This window comes from Alosa alosa, chromosome 18 (genome assembly GCF_017589495.1).
Source record: "Alosa alosa isolate M-15738 ecotype Scorff River chromosome 18, AALO_Geno_1.1, whole genome shotgun sequence".
Classification (NCBI taxonomy): domain Eukaryota; kingdom Metazoa; phylum Chordata; class Actinopteri; order Clupeiformes; family Clupeidae; genus Alosa; species Alosa alosa.
The window spans coordinates 23,911,108-23,926,281 of record NC_063206.1 but is presented as its reverse complement, the minus strand read 5'-3'; the positions used below and the strand labels follow the sequence as shown (position 1 = coordinate 23,926,281).

The 15,174-nt window shown below is 47.0% G+C and overlaps 1 protein-coding gene across 3 annotated transcripts in view; it reads right to left on the bottom strand.

The window, feature by feature from the left end:
* Positions 1 to 1,186: 1,186 nt before the first annotated feature.
* The window catches only part of sptlc3 (serine palmitoyltransferase, long chain base subunit 3), a 45,999-nt gene continuing 32,011 nt past the window's right edge, over positions 1,187 to 15,174 (bottom strand). For all 3 annotated transcript variants that reach the window (XM_048269436.1, XM_048269438.1, XM_048269437.1), the window contains 5 exons: positions 13,894 to 14,113; positions 10,361 to 10,487; positions 4,742 to 4,877; positions 3,422 to 3,551; positions 1,187 to 2,960 (listed from right to left, as the gene is read on the bottom strand). In XM_048269436.1, the coding sequence (XP_048125393.1) occupies positions 2,847 to 2,960; positions 3,422 to 3,551; positions 4,742 to 4,877; positions 10,361 to 10,487; positions 13,894 to 14,113 (727 nt within the window). In that variant the 3' untranslated portion in view covers positions 1,187 to 2,846. The remainder of the gene's footprint in view (positions 2,961 to 3,421; positions 3,552 to 4,741; positions 4,878 to 10,360; positions 10,488 to 13,893; positions 14,114 to 15,174) is intronic.

Sequence of the window (15,174 nt, the reverse complement as noted above, 5' to 3'; positions counted from 1 at the left end):
GCCATTCCAATAAGACCAGGGTGCTCAGCTCTGCAGTTCAAAAGAATGGACCAGCCTGGCTCAGGGGGCCCTCTCTGGCGATGGTCTGGTTTTGGACAGATGTTTTCCCCCAGAACACTCCCTACTCTGCTGTGACTGTTGTTGGTGTTATTGGCTTGTGAGAATGTATTGGAGTGCAAGATTTTAGCAGTTCCATCTGCCTTCCAGACTTGATAGCCTGTGATGCACATATACACAGTCCCCCAACAGATTAGAAACACATTGATAAAGTGGAGTATTGGATGTTTGTAAACATGAGAAACCTATTGTGTTTACCTCTTTGCCATTTCATTTCACTGTATGAGGGCAGATCATGGTTGTGTTAGAGAGGAAATAAACAAACATTAGTTCTGTCAGAGAGATTCAGAGACGGGGGGCAGTATCTTTGTGAGTCATGGAGACAATGATTCTTGTCCTAGGTAGTCTGAAATACTATCTGAACAAGCAGAAGTGTTGGATAGCCCCCCAAGACACTCCACTGCTTTCTGTTGTGTGCCAGACATAAATCTAGAACGCTACCTTGTACTGTGTGTATTGTGTTCCAATTGGCGCTGTGTGAATATATTGTGTCCCATCCATATGTGTATGCTATGGTGGAAAATAAGCCTTCCTGTTTACATCCCAAAGCCTCTGCTCAACATGTGACATTCCCTGCCATAGTTGGTTGTGGTTAATATACACACACAATCTTATATAACTCATTTCAACAGCACGAGCCCTTAAAGGATACCAGATCTAAACACCACTGATGTATTTGGCCACAGCATTCCCCTGACCTCCGTTTCTTTCCAAGTGGCCTCCATTTGTGCAGGATGTGCCTTGAGAATCATTAGCCCAGAGGGGCCCTAGATGACTGCTGCCACAGGCAAGCTAACGTTAATGGGATCCGGTAGCAATGTTCAGGTGTGAAGAACTGACACACCACCATCACACACACTGGTGGCAGATCAAAGACGGCCATCCTGTGTGTGTGTGTGTGATATTCCTTAAAAACACTGATGTTCCATACACATTCTGATTCTACTGGAAGTGTTCCCATTTATGATATATGGTCATCAAGGAATCAATAAATGTTTTGACTTAACATTTAATCATAAGAGTTAATAAATATTTGATTAAGTGGTTGTCATCGTAACTGAAAACAGAGTAGTTTCATGTTGCTTTAATATTGTTGCTTGCTTCAGCAAGTAATGCTGACATTTCGAGACTCCTTCCAAAATACAAGATGTACAGTACCACTGTATTAAGTGCAACAGAACAATTTCCCATCAAGAGAAAAGGCAAACAAAGGAAAACCGATGCAGAGTAAAAAGGGAACATTTTCTCTGAGAGCAGACCAAGTAGTTGTCTCTGTTTTGAAGAGCAAATAGTCCGTATCCATGCATGTTATCAAAATCAACAAACAGCAAATTATCCTATCATGTCATTGTATTCAATTCTGTTTCAGAGAGTCTACTTGTCTCCATAGTATTTCAATCCACGAAAATAGACAAACATTGTGTCGGGGGGGTTGGACCGAACAAGTGCAGGCTATGCCTCTGGCTGTCATTCGGTGAGATATTTATTGTAGCCTAGATTCCCTCTGGTATTAAACAAATTAATTATTATATACCTGAAGAAATGTGGGCTCTTGCCTGTCAGGTAATTCTGATGTTGGCTGTCATAATGCACACTCTGGATGCTTACCTTCAAAGAAATCAGACATTTACGTGTTTGTGTTGCGCCTCTCCTTGACTTGAAATGCAACAATTAAGCTGCTGACAGAATCAAACACAGATGAACAAGCTGGAACTCACTTGTCTTGACACTAAACTATACCTCAGGAAGGTTGTTAGAGATTGCTTTGTATTTGCAGGAAAACAGTACGGTTTCTACAGAGACTGTTTGCCACACACGTGCGAACAGGGGAATTCAGAATCGTGCAAATATGACAACAAAGATGAGCACATACAACAGTAAACCCCCCACACTGAGAGTTGACAGCGGAAATTAAGTTATCATTCTGAAATCATCATGTGTCATTAAAGTGTAATCGTTCTGTATTATTTATAGGCACCGGTTCATCACAGAACGTTCTGAAATGGGTAATTGTGGTAATGCATTAGTGTGTGTGTGGGAAGTCTGACAAACGTGTAGATCACAAATAACATCAAAATAACCACAGCTGAGATGAAACTTTTTCCATTGGTGGCGTAAATCTCAACAAAAAAACATGTCTCCTGCTTACGCCCTCTCAATCATCCAAACTCATAACTGTGTGCTCTCCATGGTGGTCGTTCTCCCGACACTGCAAAAAAAGCTGTTGAGAAAAACGACCACTTCAAGGGCTCCGCAATCTTCTCTTGGACTAGTGATGTAGGTCAGCGATGGAGAGTTAATTGTCTGGTTCTGTTTGTAATCTATTGCTCTGTCTGTTTTTTCTGTTTAATCTGCAGCAGCTTTTTGAAGGTCTTTCATATTCCTTCATCTTCAGCTTCCCCTTTATGACAGTGCTGGTCCCAGCGGCCGCAGATTTCGATCATGATTATGGGCGACATAAAAGACAGGAGCCTGAAGAACATTTTTATGAGTGTCCACAGTTAGGAGTGTCTCATTTCCTAAAGCCACCGCCACTGAGGCCTGGTGGGATAGAATCCTGTCTCTTCTGGGGGACTGAGAAGCAGTCGTTCAAACTAAGAAAGAGCCCTGTAGTAATAGGAGCACACGGATCCCAGTTCCTCCCAAAATGGAGGACTATGAACTTCATATGGACTGTCCCTCAGGACTAGAGCTCTCTGTGCAGGTCGCTGAAAGGTTTCTGCGTCGTATCAGCTATCCAGCTCATAGTCTGTTTCGTCGTAGAGCGCTGGCCGCAACGAGGGCCTGTGGCGGGAGAACTTCACCCGAAGCAGATCACCGGTTTCGTTTAGCGCCTGTAGCACCTGGGAGCAGGACAAGAGATCAGAGAGCAGGGGTCAAGCAGGGGGAAATAATGGGTCTGTCCAAAACATAAAACAGCCACCAGCTGCCTTCAGTTGTCTAACAAGTCACTTCCCATAGCAGACATCCAGGTACCAGGTATGAACTTTGTTTTGGATGGCCTAGCCAGATAGCAACACAGAACGCCGTTGCCAGGATACCAACAGCTGACTTAATCAGTGGGAGTTCAAGCAGAGACGTTCTAAAGAATCTTTGGTTGAAGGCAACATGAAGGATACTCTAAGTTGCCTTCAAAATTCGACCAAACAAAGCTATCTTAGAAGGCAGAATTTTATACAAATAATTTGATTTGGACATGCCTTGATGCCACCGAATTCTATCTTAGAAGGCAGGCAAATGATCTAGTCGTTTCGGACACAGCGAAAGCGTTCAGTCTGGGCCCGTCCCGTGTCCTGTCTCTTACCTTGTCCAGCATGGGTCGGGTATGGGCAGCCGACACACAGAAGCGTGCCCGGGCCTCAGTGATTGGCGTGGCTGGGAATCCTACCACCACCACGCCAATGTTCTTCTGCAGCATGGTTCGAGAGAAAGCCCTGTAAAATAAAAAAAAATTAATTTAATTAATTAATTAAAAAAAAAATATATATATAAAATACTAAGAATATTTGTATGGAAAGCTTGCTGAGGCATCAGACACTGGTACTCTTGGAACTTTTAGTGAAGGAGTAAACAGGTCTGCCTGCAGGTGTCTGCCACCAGTCTGGCTCTTTCTTGGGTTGGCGCACAGGTAAAACCACTCTGACCGAACCGTGAGCGGGACCGGACACAGACAGACAGAATGACCGGTCAGGCTCTGCTTCCATGACTCAGTCATCTAACCTCTCCTTTACCCCATACAGATGGGAGAGGGGAGAGAGGAATCCATCCTAAATACAACAGCTGTACTGTATATACGCCTGTAGCTCATGGTGGACATGAAAGGTGCGAGGCAGACAGAGAGGCAGGTGGGAGAAAAGAGATTGGAATGGCTGGGACCAACGCTCCACACGCACACACACGAAAGAATAGTGGCAGGCAGCAGAATACAGGCGAGAAAGAAAGAAAGAAAGAAAGAAAGAAAGAGAGAGAGAGAGAGAGAGAGAGAGAGAGAAAGCAGGAGCTCAGTTTAAAAAGGCCTCACAGCTGCCGGTGGCTTTGTAGCTGTGCCAGGGGCCTGTTATCTTTGGAAGCGTCTGAAATGCCCGGGAGAGGATGAGCCTCTCGCGTGTCACATTGCTTCTCTGTGCACTACCGATTCACCGAGCATCTGGAGCATCCAGAGTGGACACGCTCCAACTCCCAACCCTCCCACCCCCACCCCTGAAAGAGACATCGCTCTTTTGGACTGACTGACCAGTGGGGATGAATGCCCTTGTCTACTGGCTGTTAGGTGAGTGTATGTGTGTGTGGAGGGGGAATGTGTGTGTGTGTGTGTGTGTGTGTGTGAGAAAAAGAGAGAGGTAGATGGTGTTCAATCTGTTTTCCTGCAGTCAGAGTGGTTACAAGGGCACGTTTTCCAGTTCAGCAAAACATTTCCAGAGGTTGTTACCACAGAAAGTAAGAAACACAGAAACTATTCTTGAGCCCTCACATGTTATTTGTTGTGCAGGGTATTTATTTGTTATCTGTCTGTGCAAACCCATTGTAATCGACCTGCCTTTTAAAGCAGCATTAGAGTAAAACGTGCATTAAACGTTCAGTTAAGAGGGAAGGTTAGCACGGTGCTCGGACGCTGTCTACTCACACGACTTTCCCTGGTAGGTAGAGCAGCAGAGGGATCACGGGAGAGTCCACGTTGCCATAAATGATGAAGCCCATCTCCTGCAGACGCGACCTGAAGTACCGGACGTTCTCCACCAGCTGCTGCACTCTCTGGTGCCCTGTGGGGTGAGACGGGGTTAGTGGGGCTGGAAACAGAGGCTTTAACAACACTATACCATCCTGACATGTTCAATAGGCCTCCTCCAGTCTGAGTGTAGAGAGACACTACAAGAACAGATAGAAAACACGCCAAAGAGACGAAAACGGCAGCAGGTATTATGATTCTGTAGACATGCGTTAACAGATAAAAAAAAAAAAAAAAAAAAAAAAAAAAACTTTCATTGTAGCTCTGTAGGGTGTTTAGAGAGGAGAGGAGAGATGTTTCCGTTTATGTATGAGGTATTTTACAGTGCGGTGCACAGATTTACTGCATATCGTTAAAAATGAAAGCAGTTATGAAACCATTTGATTACCTAATGACACTTGTTTAGATTGAAAGAGGTCTTTGTTTAGACATTTTCCCTTTGAACGCTTCCAGTAGCGCCCATACACTTGGTTACCATAGAAGGCGTTTTTTTCCCCCAGCACTGACTGACAAAGCATCAGGCTGGAGTTCACCCCTCATCCTCCCTATACATTATTTATTGGGTGTTTATCTTGGAGAACATGCGAGAGGTGCCAAAAGCCATAAAAGCACAAGGCCTTACACGTTGACTAAAGATGCTGTGCCCCCCAGCAATTGGTTTGCGTTCAGCGGTTTCACGAGCTGACGGTACAAGCTTAGACTCCGAATAGAGTGTATGTGTGTCTTCGTCCGAAATGTCTTCTTGTATTTACATCAAAATATCTAGGCAGACCACACTGAAACACTCAATGCTAAAATCAAACCAACAAGTCGTTGTGTGGTGTCTTTAATTACAAATGTTAATTGCCGACACTGACGAGAGCCAATATTCTCTCCTTAACCACCCATCATTTGTCACAGAACGCAAATCCCTTGTGCTTAGTGAAACAGTGAGGACACTGCTAAAGTCTGCAGAGAAAGTCGACCTCAAACATCCGCGAGGCTGCGCTCGACGGCACCAAAGCCTGGGATTAAAACATATCCAGTGCGCCTTAAATCGTCTGTGTCAGCTTAAGCCTCCGGTGGTTTTAAAGTGGCCCACAGTGGAGTGATGCATAGCCCCCCCCACCCACCATCTGGCCAGTAAACATAAGCAAACAAAAAACACTGTTTTGGGGGTTAGAAACATAAAGCAGATGATGCTAACTGCACTGTCTAACCTACAGGCTCACAGGTCACTGTCATTGTCACAGTAACATATTACCACACGCGTGTTGGAAATCCAAGCTGACAGTAACGAGACAAGAAATGGCCTATGATCGACATGAGACAACAGTTAGCCTCCCTATTGACCATGCAACCATAATGGTTGGAGAGCAGCAGGATTGGGGACTAAGAGCTTATCCTCAGTTTTGACATGGGAGAACAAGAATAGAGTTGCTTCTCATGGCTTCATAAAATATCCCTGGTGAAGCCCCTTTACTCAACCTGGCAATGGTTACGAGTGATTAAACATAAACCATACAGTCGAAAAACATCTTTTTTTTCCAGAATCGAAAGGGTGTCTCTATTTGTGTTAATGGCTTACGGGGTCTTTTGTTTTCAATAACACGAGGATAGCAAATCCAGGAGGAGTGGAGGCAAACACAGGAAATGACATCACCCGCCGCCTCTTAGTCAAATCATAGTCTCAGACCCCTTCAATGGCCCAGTCATTAAAGGCATTATCTGCACCATCACTTGATGGAGAACAGCTCCGTCGTTTTATCAACATCCCACCTCGCTCTCCTTCCTGTATGACCTCTGCTCGGCATCCCTCCTAGTTTCGACCTCCACGCTGCTCTGGACCCAGGCCCGAGTCACCCTTGATTACAAAGTCAGCAACAGCAGCAGCTGGTTTTGTTTTGCCTGAAAAAACGACTGACTGGTGGACAAATTCGGTGCCATGCCAAAAAGCAACTCTTGGCTTGTAAATAGGATGCAATGGATTTTGCGTGGACCCGTGCCACAGGGGTAAAACGGAATACACAACGTGCCCTAGTATCACTTCCATTGCAGATAAATATTAAAATTAAATAAATTCCAGCGTTTGCAAGGGAGAGAGAGAGAGAGAGAGAGAGAGAGAGAGAGAGAGAGAGAAAAAAAAAAAATGTTCTTTTGACCTCCCGGGCTTCTTAATGATGTGAATCGCCAAGGGAAAAGCTCGGAGTTCTGAGGCCTTGGCAACAGCCTGTCCTGGAAACAACAGCCTTTTTTTCTCTACTTTTCTGATTACCTGGGAAAAGATTGGCAGGTATTTCAAAGGGGTGTGTGCAACACTTAACCCAAAACCCCTATCTCAGCAGAAACCTAGAGCACAAAACACTTTGCTCGCTGCCAAACATGTTAGCGTTGCATAAAGCCCTCAGCAGGAAAACACAAAAGAAAAAATGTATTGGGGTTGTAGTGTGTGCCAAATGCAAGACAACTGTATCATGAGCAGGTGAGGTCTAAAAGAATAAAGAAAAAGCGGCATTCGGTCTCATTTTGCAACGGTCTTTGTTTGTTTGCCAGACGGTTCAATGTGATTTTCTTTGCAAAGAGCCAGCAAAGAAAGAGAGGGAGAAAGAGAAAATATATCTCCTTGATTTGGACTGCATTTCCTTCTTTTGTTGGGGTGTGAACAGTCGAGAGCTTTTTTTTTTAACGTTCAGGTGAAACTCTCTCCCGCTGAGGAATGACCTGACCTCTTCAAACTATCCTTCACACATGTGCCTGTCACACCCAGGGGCAAAAGCTGGTGCACACCATTCAAAATAATGACCCATCCATTTCTGGACGCGTCATGCATCGCCACTGCAGACTGCTGCGTTTCTCCCTGCAGTATGCGAGAGGTCAGGAGCAATCTCCATCAACAGCAGACAGCTTTTTTTATGCTGGGTTACTTAAATCCCTAAGCATCTGGGCTTCTCCAGTGCCATTGATCAGATCATGCAGAGAGGGTCTGATCAACATGGGCAAACTAGCGTACAGTCAGTCCCAGGCTACGCCTATGACTATCGCTCATGAGCATTACAACATATTACGTCATGAAGTTCAACTTCAGTCATTCAGAAAGAGAACCGTAATATGAAACACAGATGACCAAAAAAAAAAAAGTGTCACAGCTGAGCTATGAGCTATGCGAGTACACAGAGAAGGGGGACGCTGCTGGGACGCATAGTGAACATTATGCTCACAGCATCTTCAGTTTGTTTTCTACAAGTGTACACACAGTCAAGCTTGGCAAAGAGTAACGACTGATCCAAGCCTGGTGTCACTTAGCTGTCCCTGAAATCAGTAATCACGGAGCCGACTTCTTGACGGACTGGTCAGGGACACATGCTCATGTGTGCACAACAGCACTTTTTCACGCTTGCTCGGTAATCACAAAATGCTGAGATGACGTCAGCTACCTTGCACAGGATTGAGGACACAGTCATTGAGGACAGCAACAAAGTTTGCACCATACATGGCAACACACACACACATACGCACACACACACACACACACACACACAAGTGCGTGGATCCAGAGTGAGTCATGGGTGCATGTAAACAGGCCTCCACTTCAAAGAGAAAAGCAGGAGAATAGATGAGATACTGCCATAGGGCACCCTCTCCCTTTCTTGTCTTCCTTGTCTTTATTTGGCTCCGACAGGAACTTGGCCTGGGCTCCCGGCTTTGGAGAACAGTAATGGAGTACGCACACACCACACACACACACACACAGGGGCCTCACGGACCTTGCTTTGGGGAGAAACGGAGCCAGACAAACGTGAGTTTTGGAAGGTGAGCCATCCTTATTAGTGCACTCAGGATTTTTCACCTCTCCAATGACACATGCTCCCCTGCTGGTGCGGCAACCTGTCATCTGTTAGTTTCCATACAACTCTCTTCGAGTCTTTCTATTATAAAGACTACTACTATAACATGTTCATAGACATTATATCACTGCCGTGGAGTTTCCAACTCACTCATTCCAGGAATATCTGATAACGCTGTCAAAGTCGTATCGGCTTGAATGTCACACCACATACGTCAAATATAAACACGGCTTATGGACCACCAGCCATCTGGTTCAAAACTTCATTACAAACACCTGGGGAAATGAATCCATCTCTGACACGAGGCCCATTTTAAGGTATGAGCATGGCCATTGCATCACTCTCCTTTGTAATGATAGTTAAAGAAATTGACGTCTTGAGGGGAAGAGGGGAAGGGAAGGGGGCTCATCATAACCTTGTGAGCTGAATCACATGTATGGAGCTGTGCATCATATGGATTAGGTGGTGTGTGCTGAGATCTTCAGGGCATCTGGTCAGACACATGTGTGGACGGCGCTTCACACGCTGGAGAGTGTGTGGCTCGGAACGGCCTGAATGGACAGATGGGTGACCGATGCTCTGCCTCAACGTCGTAAGTCATTACTGAAGTGACTGTTTTGAAACGCAGGTCTCTCACAGGGGCCCATGTGAAACTGATTTCCTCTGCGGCAACGGGGGTCACGTGTCTCAGTGTGCGCGTGTGTAGTGTGCGTGTGTTTAGCATGTGTGTGTGTGGTGTGTTTGTATGCATGTGTATGTATGTGTGTTCAGCGCATGTGTATGTGTGTATGGGGTGGGGTGGGGTGGGGGGTGTTGGTGGTGCTTGCACCATCTCTTTCCCAGGCGGACTGCCGTAATCGTTAGCACATTTCCTAAGCAGTGGGGGCTGGCCCCTATGGGACGCTACGGACCCCTGTGGAGAGGCTTGGGCATGTGACCCCCACCTCTGCACCACTCGGCCCCAGAGAGAGGCACCTCTGGCTGCCTCTGGTACTGCACACCGGCTGCCGTCTGGAGGTGTATCTCTGCCTGCAGTCTGGTGCTGTTCTGATCTGAGCTTAATGCTGGTGGTGGTTAGTTGGGGTGTGTGGGTCTGCAGTCCCACTAATGTGGTGCATTTGCTTCTAAACGAGGTTGTTTTTTTTTAAACGTGTGTGATGTTGATGAGGGTTCCACTCTGTAGAGAGCCTTAATGATGTTAGTGTCGTGAAGCGATGGGAAGCCTATCCGTCTGTAGTGGGAAAACCTTTCAAAGCGGCGCTCTCCTAAATGCGGTGCAATTAGTTCGCTTTAAGAGTGGAGTCCTCCATCCTGGTGAAAGGGTGTTGATATTTGAACTCAACAGCCAATCAAACACACCCCTTCATTTAGTGCTCCTGAAGCAACGTTATTGATTTGCTGGAAAAGGGAATAGCTCAGTCTACTTTGTTTGTTGCCTATTTACAGAGCCTGGACTGTTTACACACACACACACACACACACAGAATGGACTAGCCAACTAGAGAACAATGAGGAGAAATTCCTTAAATTTGATTAAAAAAAATGTGTATTGGAATACAAGTAAGGGCTATAGTTTAAGTTCATGATAACATGTTTAAATCAGAAGCGAGAGATCACAAGACCTTAAAGTGAGACAGGACACTTGAAGTGAGACAGGACACTGCTAACTGTGAGACAGGACAAAAATGCTCACCCTCTTTGGTCCCATCTGCTCCCATGATGCACTTCATGGCTCTGATGATTTGCTCAGTGATTGGCGGGGACATGGCGGAGCCGTAGACAGCACTGTGGGAGTAGGTACGCAGGTAGTCCACCAGCTCCTGAGAGAGAGAGAGAGAGAGAGAGAGAGAGAGAGAGAGAGAGAGAGAGAGAGAGAGAGAGAGAGGGAGAGAGACAGAGAGAGAGAGAGAGAGAGAAAGAGAGAAGGGGAGATGAGAGATAAGAGAGAAAGATAGGGAGAGAAGACAAGATGAGTGAGCGAGAGAGAGAGCAAAAAAGAGAGAGTAGTTGAGAGCTGGAGTTTGAGGTATGAGAGGCTGAGGGAAACGGGTGCCTGTCCCAGTCAGACATGTGCTTCACATTTGAGCGCCCCACTTCTGCTCTCATTGGGGCCGTCATTTTAGCGGTAACCTGAGCAACTATGTGTAAATACATACATTTGCTGTCGTTTATGTGGCTTGGGTTTCCACAAAGTACAGGAATGACTAAATGAAACATGACTTTTTCGGTGTTGGAATGTCTTGGTAGGCATTTTCTTGTCGCAGAAAAATCATATGTCTAATAGGAATTCAAATTGCGTAAAATTATGAGAAAAATTATTATTATTATATAGTTAAGAATCTTTGCTGCGCCTTCACTGTGCTGCACTTATTTTGCAGTAAGAATAAATTGGATAATCGGATTTGTGTGTGATACATTGAAGCCCCGCTTCCCTCACAATTATTGAATGAATTTGCAGTTTCCATAAAGACCACTAGGAGGCAGTAAAGCAACAGTGGAAGCTCGGGGGACTCAGCACCCTGGTAACCCTCTTCTATCCCCTTACTCATCTTTCAAATTTAACTCAGTTTAACATGACAATACCATCCATACGATTACTGTATTTACAGCACTAATGAATGTAGAGGTGGAGTCCACCAGGTAGAGGAGGTTAGCTTTGAATGTTATTCTCTTGCTGTAAGTCGCTTTGGATAAAAAAAGCGTCTGCTAAATAAATAGATGTAAATGTACCAACAGCAGGGGGTTGTAGCTTACAGTGGGCTGATGGACACCTTGCAAACAGCCTACTTACAGACTCAAACTTGACAATGCTTATTGCTGTAAACCAGAGAGATGTGATGTATGTTGGGGGTGAGTGGGATTGGGAGATATGTGTGTATGGTAACCTCAGTAATGCATGCACCTCCATCGCCACCATCCAAACACAGCCCTTCTCCTGCTCCAGGAGGCTGAGTGGAGTGTATGTGTGTGTGTGTGTGTGTGTGTGTGTGTGTGTGTGTGTGTGAGAACGTGCGCGCCTTTCAAACACAGCCCTTCTACTTTTGCTCCAGGAGGCCGGGTGGAGAGTGTGTGTGTGTGTGTGTGTGTGTGTGTGTGTGTGTGAACGTGCGCGCCTTTCAAACACAGCCCTTCTACTTTTGCTCCAGGAGGCCGGGTGGAGTGTGTGTGTGTGTGTGTGTGTGTGTGAACGTGCGCGCCTTTCAAACACAGCCCTTCTCCTTTTGCTACAGGAGGACGGGTGGAGCCTGAGACAACTCGCCGACCCCCCCCGCCGGTTTCCATTCACTACCATCTGTGTCCAGAGGACCACTGATGAGCTTCAGGAGGAAGAGCGAGGGACTGAGGGAGGTACAGTCCTCCTTCTCCTCTTCCTCCTCTGCCAGATGTGTATGAAGTAGGAGGGGTGGGAGTGGGTGGGGTGAGGAAGGGGAGAGAAGGGGGGGGACTACGAAACATCTGTTTCCATTTAGAGGGGCTGGAGATTTGCGGTGCTTTTGGGGCCGGTGAGCTTTTGGGGGAATGGGGGAGATAAGCCGGCTAAGGGAATGTGTCCGAAATCCTCCCCACATCTGTGACTTTTGGAATCAGTGTAATGTGTAATGTGTGTGTGTGTGTGGGGGGGCTGTGTGTGTGTATATGAGTGCATGTGTGTGTGTGTGTTTTCCCCCTTGCCGCATTCTAATTTCAAACAAATATCCCTCTTCCTAAATATGTGTGGAGAGGGAGCCACTGTTGGAAGCCATGGGCCCACAGTGGTCTCCGCTCAGCACAACACTATGCAATGTGATCAAACGCTGTGGTGACTCTTTACTGCAGCCAGCCCGAGTTAAGGGCCAGATCATTAAGGTGCTTGTTTCAGTGCTCTGCTGCTGCTAAGGGAACATCTGCTGGGGCTTTTGTGGGTCAACCTGAGTCTGCTTTAAAACAGGGATTGAGGGATTTCACCACGACAACAAATAAATCAAAAAAGCCTTTCATATTTCCAAAAATGCGACCCCCACCCTGAAATAATTTTTTTTTTAAATAAAAACACCACCAGCCCCCTCTTTCCCAGGCTTTATGATGCCCAGCTGCCAGGGGGAAGTGCCTCATGTTAATCATATTCCACTCATTATCATGCTTGTTACGAAGTGTTCAGTAAAACGCAGGGTGCAGTTCCAACGCTCGCCACAAGAAGGAGCTGGACCCCTGCCATCTCCACTGCCTTATTAGAGTCGAGCGTCTCGACAAGGGGACGTGCCAACTCAGACTCGGGGAAGGAAGAGCCCCTCTCTCTAAAGGCAGCCCTAATTGAAACAACGTGGCGCCGTCGTTTGGCGCGCTCTTTCATAATCAACTGCCACGTCCGTGATGTGGTTATGTACTCAAGTGCCATTTTTAATGGAGTAATAAGAAGTCATGTACAAAGGCACTGAGACGCAGTGTGCGTGACATTTGTGGCACACATGAGAGGATGTGGGGGAAAAGAAGAGAGAGACTGCGGAGTGTGAGTGTGTGTGTGTGTGTGTGTGTGTGTATACATGTACACACAAATCTGTGAGGTGGTCTATTTTTTGTCATGAAAGAATTGCATGTCAGATTGATCAACAGGTTGCCATAGTGTGACTAAAACATCTGATGGCAGCCAGACATGGAGGCTGTTTCTGGGTCTGATTTGATACATCTGACAGGACGTCCATTACTCAAGGAGATGGCATCAGCGACAGGACACAGAGTCACCCTGCTGATCTAAAATCCATGGAAAAATAGTCTGTACACATACAGTACATCCACAAACACACACACACACACACATATAATGCCACAGGCATTGTGTGTGTGTGTGTGCTTGTGTGTGTGCACATGTGTGTTCTGTTTGTGGGTGCTTGTGTGTACGTGATGTGCTTGTTGATGTACATGAGAGAGAGAGAGAGAGAGAGAGAGAGAGAGAGAGAGAGAGAGAGAGAGAGAGAGAGAAATAAAGAGAGAAAGTGTGTGTGTATGTATACTGAGTTAGACTTATGGAGAACAGCTGAATGAGAAGATCATGCCCCTGTACTGTTAGACTCAATAAACACTACGTTTATATAACTTTAACGACTTTATTCCAGTTCAGTACAGAGTAACTCCATAGCTACCATTTCACCTGCGACTGGTCCAACAACCTCATATCCCCCAAACACACAGCGCATCCGCTCCCCAGGTCAAAGGTTAAACATAAGGAGGGAAAATATAAGTTAACAGTACCTTTTTGCCAGCAATATAGCCCCCGGCAGCCCCAAAGCTTTTGGTGAAGGTTCCCATGAGCACGTCCACATCCCGTGGGTCCACTCCGAAGTGCTCAACCACACCACGTCCCGAGGGCCCCACTGCACCTATACTGTGGGCCTCGTCCAGAAACAGGTAGGCCTTGTACTTCTTTTTCAGGGCAATGATCTCAGGCAGACGCACCAACGAGCCCTCCATACTGTAAACAGCAAGCAGAGGAAACACAGAGCAATGCATTATGGTGAAACACAGAACCATCGCAGTATAAGCATTCTTATGATCTAATCATTAGAGGACACCACAAACGTGTAGAGCTTCGGTTACGCAAGAACCTCACAAGAGCCCTTTCAACCCCCCCCTCCCACACACACACCATCTCAAGAATCCATCCTACTCCAGTGCCTGCTTTCAGCATCCCCCCACCCCTCTTCATTCCTTCCGTCCGCGGGCGGTCCATGTAAGGGCATTCGCAGGCAGACGTGCCGGAGAGAGGAGAGGAGGGCAGTGTGTTGGGGAGAGGAGAGGAGAACAGGGCAGTGAGGTAGGGAGAGGAGAGGGCAGTGGGGTGGGGAGAGGAGAGGAGAACACAGCAGTGTGGTAGGGAGAGGAGAGGAGAACAGGGCAGTGAGGTAAGGAGAGGAGAGGGCAGTGGGGTGGGGAGAGGAGAGGAGAACACGGCAGTGTGGTAGGGAGAGGAGAGAGGAGAGAAGGGCAGTGTGGTGCGGTGCAGTGCGGTGCGGTGGGGAGAGGAGAGAGGAGGGCGGTGTGGTGGGGAGGTTTCACAGGCCGCGGCACTCTGGCTCCCATCAGGCACCTTAGCCGCTGCTCGCTCGCTCTAGCTAAACGACACCTCACACGCCTGGGCCGGAACGACTTCAAAGAGAACCCCCTCTATCATTCCCCATCCGCCTCGCAGCTGAGGTCCTCCCTCTCTCCCTGTCTTTCTTTCTCTCCCCTCCTCTCCCTCCTTCTCACCTACTCCCTCTCTTTTTCTCTCTTTATCACGGTAGGGTTTGATGTTTCAGCTGAAAGTGCAGGGAGCAAAATTTTGCCCACTTGAGTGCCTCCAACATGTCTGCCACCGTCCCCCCCCACCCTCCCCACACCACACCACACACACACACACACACACACACAGACACACATCACACACCCTCCCACCACCACTCTTACCAGTATACAAGGCGCCCGTTCTCATGCGTTGGAGCAGAGTGCAAGAAGGCAACAGGTGAGCTGGCTGCTAGGCTGCTGAGTGCGTTT